At 43.3% G+C, this 12,090-nt stretch overlaps 1 protein-coding gene across 4 annotated transcripts; it reads left to right on the top strand.

Moving 5' to 3' along the window:
- The first annotated feature begins 364 nt into the window (after positions 1-364).
- JOSD1 (Josephin domain containing 1) lies at positions 365-11,888 on the top strand. 4 transcript variants are annotated; one of them, XM_066633910.1, is made up of 6 exons: positions 371-420; positions 2,114-2,938; positions 4,482-4,610; positions 4,707-4,901; positions 9,633-9,760; positions 11,670-11,888. In XM_066633910.1, exons 2-5 carry the CDS (start codon positions 2,754-2,756, stop codon positions 9,730-9,732), a joined length of 609 nt encoding a protein of 202 aa, XP_066490007.1. In that variant the 5' UTR covers positions 371-420; positions 2,114-2,753; the 3' UTR covers positions 9,733-9,760; positions 11,670-11,888. The 4 variants fall into 4 exon arrangements, with proteins under 4 accessions (XP_066490005.1, XP_066490007.1, XP_066490003.1 ...); XM_066633908.1 differs by having other exon boundaries at positions 365-416; positions 9,633-11,888; XM_066633906.1 differs by having other exon boundaries at positions 9,633-11,888.
- Positions 11,889-12,090: the final 202 nt, after the last annotated feature.

Genomic DNA, 12,090 nt, shown 5'->3' with positions numbered 1-12,090 from the left:
CAGAGCCCCATCCTACGCATGTCTACTCAGAAGTAAGTCCCCTTATAGTCAGTGGGGCTTGCTCCCAGGTAAGTGTGGAGCGGATGGCAGCCTCAGAGCCCCATCCTATGCATGTCTACTCAGAATCAAGTTGCATTCTAGTCAGTGCGGCTTACTCCCAGGCAAGAGTGGCTCGTGGCACCGCAGCCTGAGGTGGGTCGAAGTGAAAGCGGGAGCCCCTCCCCCACCCGCTCGCCCTGACTGAGGCGCGATTCCCCCCAGGCGCAGTCCTCAGCTCGCGCGAGCGCAACGGTCTGCGACGCACGCAGGGGGCGGGGCCAGTGGTGCGCGTCGCGGGCCAGGACTCCAGTCCCGACTGCGCATGCGCGGTGGCACCTCCGAGGCTGTTGGTCCCTGCAGGTTGGGGCCGCTGACGGGTGGGTGAGTGAGTGAGTGTGGTCGAGGGGGGCTCGCGCACTGGTACCTGTGAGGAGCAGAGGTGCCCCTCCCCCAACCCCACCCGAGAGGGACCTGGCCGGGCTGGGGCACGAGGCGGCTCCCCCTCTGTGAGGGCCCGCGCGTCGCCCCCGTGAGGAGACCTTCCGCCCGCAGCGCCTGGAACGCCCCGAGCGAGGCCCTTCGTGGCTCTCACTCCTCAGAAGCAGCCGCCCTCCCACCTCACCCTCATCACCGCAGGCTGGAGGGGCTGTTTACAAGGCTCTCACCTTGTCCGCCCGCGGGCACGCTGGGAAGGCAACGTCTTCCGTCCTGCCCCGAAGGGGAGGCAGCGCTCCTAGGTTCGGGGAAGGGAGGTTCGCCCTGGGCAGGCCTCGCAGCTTGGCCGGCGCTCGGGTTAGAGAGGACAGCTTGGGGCTGCCACCCTGGCCACACTTACCTGGGAGGAAGGCCCACTGGCTGGAATGGGGCTTGCTTCTGAGTAGACGTGCCTAGGATGGGGTTCTGAGGCTGTAATCCTATCCACACTTTCCTGGGAGGAAACCGCATTGATTATAATGGGACTTGCTTCTGAGTAGACATGCTTGGGTTCTCAGGCTGCCACACTTACCTGGGAGTAAGCCCCACTGTACTGCAGTCCTATCCACACTTTCCTGGGAGGAAGCCCCATTGACTATAATGGGACTTGCTTCTGACTAGACATGCTTAGGTTTGGGCTGTTAGAAACCTCCTGATGGGGCACTGCTTAAAATCTTTGCTCTTGGTTGTGGAGGGTGTGGGGATTCTATGCTTAATTAGATCTCTTCTCTCTCTCTCTCAAAATTTGATTTGTTTATAATAATAAAGGAAAAAGAAAAAACACAGTCAAAGATAGAGGAAAAACAATATTAAAGGTCACACACACACACACACACACACACACACACACACACACACACACACACACGGGAGAGAGACCACATATATGGTGGTGGTCAAAGCACAACAAAGAGGCTCTTAATGAGGCAGTCTGGTCTCCCATAGTCTGTAGCAGAGTGTGTGTTAGTAATAAAGAGGCTCTTAATGCAAAGACAGGCAATCTATCTCCAGTAGCCTGTGCAGCCAGCAAGTGTCTAACAGGGAGTAGCTGTTTACACAACAAATGCACTAGATTGGGCCACATGTTCACTTAACGACAATCACATAACAAGAGGGATAGGAGAATATATCCCTGCGGTTAAGTGGCACGCACCTGTATATAAATGTAAAAAATAAAAAGAATACTTACAATAATGTAAAGAACGGTTGAATGTTCTAATTACTTATAGCTTTATATCTTAATATAAATTTCCACCCATATATATACATTATATCCCTAACAGCCTCGCTTATCTACTCATTATTCCATTTCATATTATTATTTCAGATTAATATTCTCTATTCCTTACAATCTAATCTTCAAATCCACAGCTCATTATCTCATTATTCTCTCTCTCATGCACACAGTCTATAATCAATTTCCAGTTCTTCATAAAATTTTCTGTTGATTTCTCTTTAAGTAAAGTCAAAAGTTTGTCCGTTTCTGCAGAGTTCATAACTTTTGTCCACCATTCTTCTATTGAAGAAATATCTGTAGTTTTCCAATATTGTGCATAAAGTATTCTAGCCGCACTTATCAGATCTCTTCTTTCTCCATTAGGAATGCAAGAAGTCTTGGCCACTGAATTTTATCCTTGGTGAAGGCAGAGTTGTTTTTCTACTGCTTCCCTGGAAGAGACAGTTTCCTTCTCTATTTATTGGCATCTGTGTTTTTTGGGGGTAACAGCCTCTTTTTCAAGAATGGAAAAATGTACTTGATGTATCTCTGGGCTCCCTGTATTTCTTTTGAGCAGCAGCAACTTAGCCTTTCTTAGTTTCACTCAGTTTGAGCATACTTTCAAAGGCAGGCTGTGGACCTTGGTTGTATCATTGACCAAAGGAAATGGAGGAAAAGGAGCGATGTGATAAATTTCATCTCACACTCTGGTGTTAGGCTCATGTAAATTCTAAAATTTTCTTCAAGGAGTGACAAAAAGAAGAGAATATACCAAGGACAGCTTCTTGCAAGCTGAACTAGGGTTAGGGGAGAGAAAGTGGATGGGAGAAAAATGATCCGGCTCTTTAAGTTACTTTTGCAGCTATCAAGTAAAGATGGCTATTAAAACAACAGCAGGTTTGATGGTTGTGTGAGTTGGAGGTGCTTATAAAAGAACGGGCCAGTCACTCTTCATTTTGTGTGCACTGGGAAGGACTTTACAAACTTTACCATCTCCCATCTTCACATCCTACACTACGAGAAAATGAGTTGTGTGCCATGGAAAGGTGACAAAACCAAATCGGAATTGCCAGAAACCCCACAGCTGACACCTGTGCGTATTTATCATGAAAAACAACGCAGGGAGCTGTGTGCCCTCCATGCCCTCAATAATGTCTTCCAGGATAGCAATGCCTTTACACGAGACACGCTACAGGAGATTTTCCAGAGGTGAGAAGAACTTGGCTTTGCCAGTGTTATGTTATTGTGGAGTTGTTTCTTCTTCTTGCAGTTTTGTTTCTCTTCTCTGTGGGGTAGATGAGAGAAAGAAGAAAGATCCAGAATATCAATAGTTACTGAGTGAGTTTCTTTTGCCAGTTATTTCTAAACATTTTGCTAAGCAACCAGTAAGCTTGTCTTTTGTTCAAAGGCTCACCTGTCCATTGCTGTCTCTGAATCAGAAATAATATCTGCTTAGGTCTGTTTTGAATATGTACACATTTGGCAAAATAGTCCGGTATATAACAAATGTGGATTTGTTGCAGTTTCCCACAGTGAATATGAACAGTGTGAAAACAGCCCTTTCTAACATTTGATGTGCATGGTAATCATAGTCCATTGAGCTACAACTGGCAGCCCATCCCCATGTCTCTTACAGTCCACTGTTTGGGAATCACTGTCTTACTGTGCTGCTCAGCCATTTAGATGGGAAAGATCATGGCTTGGTAGAAGAGCACCTGCTCTGCATGCCAAAAGCCCCATGTTCAATCCCTGGCATCCTGGGTACATCTGGGAAAAATCTTTGTCTGAAACCACGGACAGCTGTTGTCAGCAATGTATTATTGTCTGTCAGCAATAAATATTGCAGTTCAGTGGACCAATGGTATAGCTCTGCAGAAGACAGCTTACTACGTACTTTATGTATGTACTATAATACATACTTCAAAACTGAAATTCTCTCAGTACCTCTTTGGGTTCCCAGTCCTGTGCACATTTGCCCATTAAAGAAAGACTTTTTTCATAAAAGACATGCAAAGTTTTCTAACTTGGTGACTGAAAGGTTTTATTGAAAATGAAAACAGGTGATAATGACAACACAGGAGCTTCTGTGTTGTTTATGCAGTGTTTTCTTGTTCTTTGGGAAGTTCTGTATATTCCTCAAAGCTCTCAGGAGCCTTAATTTAAGAGATGGCACATGGAAGTGTTACTCCCTTGTGTTTCTATCTTGGGCTTGCTGAAAGATCAAATGTACAGACATGTGCAGGAACTTTTAGAAAAACTTATAGGTTCTTAATGGTTTTGTGATTTAAGGACTTAAAAGTGTAATTTCAGAAGTATTTTGTCTAACCTGCAAAACGATTGCTACTGTGCAGAAAAGTGACTCTATATTGTCTACATTTATCTAATATCTTTCCTTACCAGTTTTCTTATTACAGTAGTCCATGATCCAAGACTAGTGATCTATCTAGTCTTGTGATCCAAGGCTAGTTAACACTTTTCTGAAATGGGTCTTACCCGACTTCTCTCTCCCAAATGTATATTGCATAGTATAGCAATCTCTTCAGATCCTCTGACCTCCCCTTAGCCATGAAGTTCAGTAGGTGACTGTGGGCCAGTCACAATTTCTCAGGATAATCTGCCTCTCAGGATGACTTTAACATGGTGGGAGTGCTGCCCTGATCTCCTTGAAGGAAGGTGAGATATAAATGTTATAAGTAAATCTATCTGGGACGCTATTGTCTTATACATTTGTACAATAACGTCTCGTGTCCAGGTTGTCTCCCAATACCATGGTGACTCCACACAAGAAGAGTATGCTGGGAAATGGGAACTATGATGTGAACGTCATCATGGCAGCACTTCAGACCAAAGGTTATGAAGCAGTGTGGTGGGATAAGCGCAGGTAAGTAGAATCAGAATGCCAGGTGGAGGTGGCTACTTCCCAGTGCATAACTCTGTGAGAAGCTTACAGTATGTTGCTATTTCTTCCTCTGTTCAGGGATGTTAATGTAATTGCCCTATCTAATGTAACGGGCTTCATTATGAATCTGCCGTCGAGTCTCTGCTGGGGTCCCTTGAAACTTCCTCTTAAACGGCAACATTGGATCTGTGTCCGGGAAGTGGGAGGCACATACTACAACCTTGACTCCAAGCTCAAGTTGCCAGAATGGATTGGAGGTGAAAGTGAGCTCAGGTGAGTTGTCTTCCATCCTGGCCTGTAAACTGGGTGCCACCTTCTGCACACATTGTAAATTGGAGCCCATAATCTATACTGGATGCTTTGGTTTCACTTGTCTGAGAGATGAAGAGAGTGAAGTGTGACAGAGGTGAAGATCTGGAACAATTTGGAACACATTCAGAATATTTTCACTTCTTCACAACAACATTAGGAAAACCATCAGCAAAAAATAAGAGACATAAGTTGGCAGTAATTTTTTAGACCAGTATTTCCTAAACTGGATCGCAGCCCAGTTTGTGGTGGGTCATAACATGATGCTCTTTGTCACACTGCAAAACATTGCTGTGAGCCTCCGGAGGCTGCTTCTGTATTGTGCTGGGCTTGCTACCCACTCCATTGGCCTCCACGGACCCTGGAATGCTTTGCGGAAACAACCAGAAGCAATTTCTGGTTTGCTTCCACAAGACATTCTGGGGCCTGCAGAAGCCAATGGAGTGGGTAGCAAGCCCAGCACAACACAGAAGCAGCCCCTGGAAGTTCCCAGTAATGCTTTGCAGCATGATAGCATCACTTCGCGGCCCACCACAGAGGACAAAGTGGGTCGCAGCACTAAAAAGTTTGGGAACCTCTGCTTTAGACTTGTTTCTGACCTTAGCTTGGGCAATTACAGTCTTAGCCTTTGTTAAATCTGAGGTGGTAATTTTTGTACTTCTCAATGTGTATCTTTGAAAAAGAAAAGGAGGGAAATCCTTGGTATTTTCATTGCCCCTACAGTATGTGTGGTAGTACTACCATGCCCTCTGCAAAACTATTGCATTTCTACTTGGGTTGTAGGCTTTGAATTCAGTGCCCAAGCCCCAGGCACTATAGCTGTGGTAGCTCTGAACTGATTTCTTTTTTTAAAAAATTCTAGTAATCCTTCATGCAGCACTTCTAATTTATAAAGTGATTATACATTCCTTTTGCCCATTTAGTGGAGAGATGCCATTATAATTTATATATGGGGCTTTGGTATCCATGAGGGATTCATTCTCAGAAACCCACCCCACCCCTGTGGATACCGAAAACCGCAGATACTGAAATCTGCTGTTTCAGTCCCATGTTTCAGAGCTGTGCTTTGGTCACCTCTGGAAGGCTTCAGAATGGCTGTTAAAGCTGAAAAAATGCAACTTCCAGTTTCTAGAGGGAAACCAGAAGTGACATTTTTATGCCTTGTAAGGCATTCAGAGGTCTGGGGATTCTAGAGTAGGGGTGCCCAAACCCCAGCTTGGGTGCCACTTGTGGCCCTCGGGGACTCCCAATCTGGCCCACAGGGAGCCCCCAGTCTCCAATGAGCCTCTGGCCCTCCGGAGACTTGCTGGATCCCACACCGCCCGACATAACTGCTCTCAGTGTGAGGGCAACTGTTTGACCTGTCACATGAGCTGTGGGATGAGGGCTCCCTCTACTGCTTACATCTGTGATGCAGCAGTGGCAGCAAAGGAAATGCCGGCCTTGCTGTGTGCAAGGCCTTTTATTTAAGTTGAGCTATTGCAAGACCTTCATTCATTCATATAAGTTCCATCTCTAATACATTCATTTATGTAAATTTATTTAAATTTGAAATGTAAATTATTTTTTTCTGGCCCCCAATACAGTGTCAGAGAGATGATGTGGCCCTCTTGCCAAAACGTTTGGACACCCCTAGAGGGGAACTGGGAGTTGTTTTTTTGGCCTTAACTGCCATTCTGAATCCCACAGAGGCTGCGGGTGGACACATGGGGCCTCTGCTGGCTTAAGAAAGCCCTTGAGGCAACCAGAGCACTACTCTGGTCACCTTTTGGAGGGTTTGGGTTGGGCAAAGTCTGGCTCAATGCGGATCCAGGAGACCCACGTCAGCCAAACCCATGGATATAAAATCTGTGGATAAACAGGCTCCACCTGTACTGAGGATTGTTCCTTTTGGGATACAAGCAAAAAGATGGAGCCATGATAAATTCATGATAAATTCTGATTATGTCCATTCATGTTCAAAACAGATGCCAAATTAACAGTTGTGATATATAGGGCGCAATCCTAACCCCTTATGTCAGTGCTTTCCAGCACTGGCATAGCGGTGCCAATGGGACACGTGCTGCATCCTGTAGTTGGGTGTCACTCACAGAGGCCTCCTCAAAGTAAGGCTGCGGTTTTCAAACTCACAGGGAGTTTGTGGCTGTCAGAAGACTACAGTGAAATATCTTATGCAGTAGAGAGGGAAGTTATCATTCTCCTGAAAATGTATGCATCAAAATTGACAATATTGCACTCAATAATACCCTGTGTACTACAGGGGCACAAATATTATTGCTAGTTCAAAACATGCTTTTCAGGATCTACCACCACTACTACAACTGTATTGTAACAAAACAACCACCAATGAACTGCACTAAACTCTGCATTAGAACCTTATCCAGGATGATGTTGTCACTTGGGAATAGTAAGTGGAACTGTTTTATTTATTTGAAAAATTTCTATCCCATGTCTCCCATGCGAAGCAAATGCCCAAGGGGGCTTATAAAACTACAAAAAAAAATGTTGCATTCACCATTGCGTTTCTATAATTTGGTATATAGTAATTCATTTCTGGTGTGATCACATTCCATTGACTTGTTGTCCTTCTGGTCACATGGAGAGATTCTCTTGCAATTTTAACATAGAAGGCCATTGCTTCTGGGAGAGTTGTCCATAGAGATTATTTACTACTTTCTATCTGGCACCAGCCCCATTCATTTGAACAAGGCAAGTGTGGCTGTATGCTTAATACCTGCCTTAATACCTTATTGATACGCTGTGTTTTCAACTGCTGAAGAAGTGCTGCGGGGGGGGGGGAATAAATTGGTGCCCTTTCCCTTTTTCATAAACAGTTACTTCCTTAAATTGTTGACACTGTTTGCTTTGCAACAATTATTAAATAGGGAAACTTTATTGCTCTCCAAGTTACAGAATACAGGAAGTGCCTTTGACTTGTCAGGAGCCGGAGCATTGGCAATCTCATGGACTGCTATAAACATTTCTAAAAAACCTAATGGACACACCTAAAGCTATAACTTTGTCAGAGTCTAGCTTCTTTAATATGGACAAGCTAAGACTGCAACTTTAATATGAGCACTTTTGCTGTAACTGTCACATGCATGAAAATCTGTCGCACTCATGAACTTATGATAGCTTTTGAGCCACTAACTTGTGATATATCACAGCCAATAGATTGCCAGCACTCTTCGTCCTGAAAAGTCAAAGACACTTCTTGCACCCCATTCAGTCACTGGCTGTGATGCTGTGTCCTGTTTTAATGGAAGAGGTAAAGGTAAAAGGATAGCATGGAGAACTTGGCTTATATTTCTCAATTCCATTTCTGCATTTATACCTTTGGCAGATGCACTAGCAAAAAAAAAAATCATTATTGTCAGAAAGCTGACATGTCATCAGTGCAAGGAAGTATGGTATTGTTAAGCAGAACTATTTGTCATGCAGATTCTCAGTTCACTGGTAGTTATTCTGAAACTACAGTTATAGTAAAAATGGTAGATTCTGACAAGCACCTTCTAAACACAAAAGAAACTACTCCTGCGCATACTCCTCTACCTTAATATAATAGTCCTTCTGCAAAAGGTCATTATTTCCATTGATCAGATGAGTTCCTCTGGCCACAGAATAAATGATGGAGCTTGGACTTGAACCCAGATCTTCCAGACCCTAATCCAGCTCTCTGGTCTTGAACTGTAATAATAGATAATCTTAATATGACTCTGGCTGGGCTACAATAGGGACATGCAAACATACTTTAGAAATTAGAGGTGTAAAACACTCGGAATACCCTCTGTTCATTTCCAACAGCAGATCGCCATTTCTAAAAGCTCAAAGAAAGACATCTTTCTGTGCTGCCAGAAGCCTCCATATTTCAGAAGATCTCCTAATAGAATGAATTCCAAAACTGTTGCATTGCTGCCAACTGTGTAGTTTCAGCATGCTGTTTTTTTGGCTCTGTGCATAAATGGAACTGAAGAGTATTCAGTTTCCTAGTCAAGATAACGGAATATGAGGAAGATAACTGTTTTAGGTAATCTCTTTAGATATTGAGCATATATACTCGATTATAAATCAAAACATTTAAGCCTAAAAATCAACTCTTATAAGCTTGCTTAACGTATTAACAGGTTAACACCTGCTTCCTACCACAGATGCTTTTGTGCAACATTATATAAGTTGCATTTTAGCAACATTTTCAGGGAACTCCAAATGTGCAAATAGGGTCAAACAAGTGACAAAGTACATTTTTATTCAATAACTTAATTTTGGTCTTCATTTAAAACACAGATGCTATTACAAATTGGCACTTAATACCCATAGTGGTGGCACTATGGATATTAAGTGCCAATTTATAATAGTGTCAGTGTACCTTATGATTTCACTTTGTTACTACTCTTCAGTAGAGTTCTTCGGTAATAATTACTGGTAAGTTGTTTGATGTGTGAAAATGACCACCAGCTTTTCCAGGATCTGGCTTCAGGTAAAATCAGACAAAAATGATCTAATTCAAAATATTTTACACTTTTTACACTTGCCTTATCTACGGGTCATAGCAAATTCCATTATTTTGGGTTCAAAATTTGCCCTCGACTTGTGAGATTGACTTACGTGTGGGTGTATATGGTAGATCCAAACCCTTTAGAGGTCTTTAAAACTAGTATCTTGAATTGCGTCTTTTTCCCCCTTTGGTTTCCACAGGAAGTTTTTGAGATACCAGCTTCGAGGAAAAAACTGTGAACTTCTGTTAGTGGTGCCTGAGGAGGTTGAAGCACATCAGAGTTGGAGAGCTGATGCATGACCTGCAAATACCCTGTCCTCGCACTACAGTACTGGTGCCTCTCCCCCACCAACTTCTCTTGTCATGTGATATGGATAATAAGTGCTCTGGCTCCCCTTCCACTTGAGGAGTTCTTCAGGAGGCTGTTTTTTCCTTTTCATTTTGGGGGTGCAGTAAGGCACCACAAGAAATTGTCACGGCCAACATATAGGAGAACAGAAGGTGGATGATTAGTGGGAGAAGGAAAAGAGCTAGCACTATGCTTTTAATTATACTGCATAGTGTGCTTTAGGAGTGGGGTTTGAGAATTCTTCCTAAATTTCCTGCTTTCCTTTTCTTCCCCTTGATCTTAAAAAACTTTATAATGGATTGTACACTACTGTCAGCAGGAATTCCCAAAGATCATTTGGGAGGATGATGTATCTTTCCTTTGAGGGCTGGGGCCAAGCATGCTCCCTCCATAGCCATGTCTCCTCCAAACACAAAACTATTTTGAAGAAATTTGCAAACCATATAGGTCTCTCAGGAAACTAGATATTCTTAGCAATGGTATGGTGCTTGTGGATTCTATAATAGTAATTGTCCCAAGGGGTAGTGGACATGTAAACAAAATGGGACCATCATTGTGGAACTCCTTACAGAAGTCTTGAGACCTGCTTCGTACTCTATTAAAAATGTGCCCTTGGTCAGTGCTTGAAAAACCAAGGGGCTTAAGGAAGCTGTAATCAACAGATGCTAATTTGAGTCAAATTACTTTTTGTGACAGTGCAGTACTGCCTGCATGTATTTTTCCTGCCACTTGTGCTGTGATACAGGGAGATATTCACTGGCCTTTGGTGAATGGAATCATGAAATAAAAGGGAGGAGTAGCCAGATTTCAACAAGGAACCAATCCTTAGGAAGCTGGTGGAGGGCAACTGTTAACTTTTAAGAGGCAGTATGAGGAACAGGATCAAAGGGCTAGATTTCTGTGGCTCCTGGCATAGGGCAAGTCTGGAACGAAGAGAGGAAAAATTTACAGCAGACAGGCTACGCCGTGTTCTTCCATTGTGACTGGCAAGTGAGCAGTCCCCCTGTATTAATCACCTTCTCTACTTCTCCCTGCCCCTTACCAATCAGTGAAAGAGTTGAAGACCCCAGCAGAAAAACTGAATTATAGCTTGCCTTGTCACCTTATGCAGGTGTTCTGTGTGGTATATTCTTGTCACACTTAGTAGATGAGATGGAGAGATTAGGATGGACCTTCACACTATTGATTCTTCCTTGAGCCCAGGTTAGTCTGTTGTTACATTTTTCATAATGTTTTTCACCAGCTTATTTTCAGTATAGCGGAACTGCAAGCGTTAGAACCCATGTCAGTTTTGTGCTGTGGGGCAATTTATGTGATTAATTACAAAGAAGGGCTGAAACTGATTCCTATGCGGAAGGGTATATTTGGCTTGCCCATCATAAATATGAACAAGACGCACACCTTTTGCTAAGCCAGCATTCCAAGTAGCTAAACTTTCTTCACAGTTGAATGCAGCAGTTGAATGATCAAGATAGGAGTGATCCTGTTTGTAGGCCTCTAGATAACCTGCAGCCAATATATTGGACGCTCGAGCGGTTCTTCTCTGCAGGTACTATACTGTATGCCCAACTATTTATAAAAAGGCCTCCCCTTCTGGATATACATTCCAATGACCAAAACCAGCTGGCAGAATTTGTACACAACACATACACACACTTCCCACAAGCAGAACATCAGGCTTGCAGTTCTGCTTCTGACTTGAAGCCATTTTTTTGTCAAAGAGCATTTTAAAAAAAATCAGCAGGAAAGACTGTTCTCTATGCTGACTAAAATAGCACTTTGGAAGACCCTGTTCGCATGGAAGCCAATGGACCAGTGCACAATATGCAAATCTCTTAAAACTTATGGCTTTCTCTCCTATGTATTTATGCCATTGTTCTGTTCCTAGGGAAAGTGGTGTGAATCAACAGCTCAGGAAAAGGGAACACGTGATCACACACCTCTCTGGACCAGTGTTATGGCAACAGAGGAAAGGAACCAGCCCAGTCCCATTGCTTGGGAATGGAGAAGCCCATAATTGTTTTCTTGCTTGTTTTTGTTATAGCCTTGTCTTGGGTTTGTTTACAGAGATGTATTTTGTTTAACCAAATATTAAAAATGAAAAACACTTTGTGTCCTGTCACTTGTGTACTGAGTTATGTTCTATAGCACTGTATAAAAAGGAAAAATAAACATACTTGTTATGAAGTAGTAGCCTTACAGAAAGTCTTCTTGCCCAGCTATTCCATTCTAGTTTCAAGGAGCAGAAGCCATGATCGCAAATCACTTCTCCCACCCTCCACTGCTGAGAACACCCATGTAAAACTGAG

This window comes from Tiliqua scincoides, chromosome 7, assembly GCF_035046505.1.
Source record: "Tiliqua scincoides isolate rTilSci1 chromosome 7, rTilSci1.hap2, whole genome shotgun sequence".
Lineage (NCBI taxonomy): Eukaryota > Metazoa > Chordata > Lepidosauria > Squamata > Scincidae > Tiliqua > Tiliqua scincoides.
This window is presented reverse-complemented; position numbering and strand designations above follow the sequence as displayed.

Excerpts from the sequence above, each read along its gene's own strand:
- JOSD1 (XM_066633908.1), top strand. The coding sequence starts at position 2,754 with ATGAGTTGTGTGCCATGGAAAGGTGACAAAACCAAATCGGAATTGCCA. Across the intron at positions 2,939-4,481 it reads CTACAGGAGATTTTCCAGAG|GTTGTCTCCCAATACCATGG; the intron begins GTGAGAAGAACT and ends TCTCGTGTCCAG. Across the intron at positions 4,611-4,706 it reads GTGTGGTGGGATAAGCGCAG|GGATGTTAATGTAATTGCCC; the intron begins GTAAGTAGAATC and ends TCCTCTGTTCAG.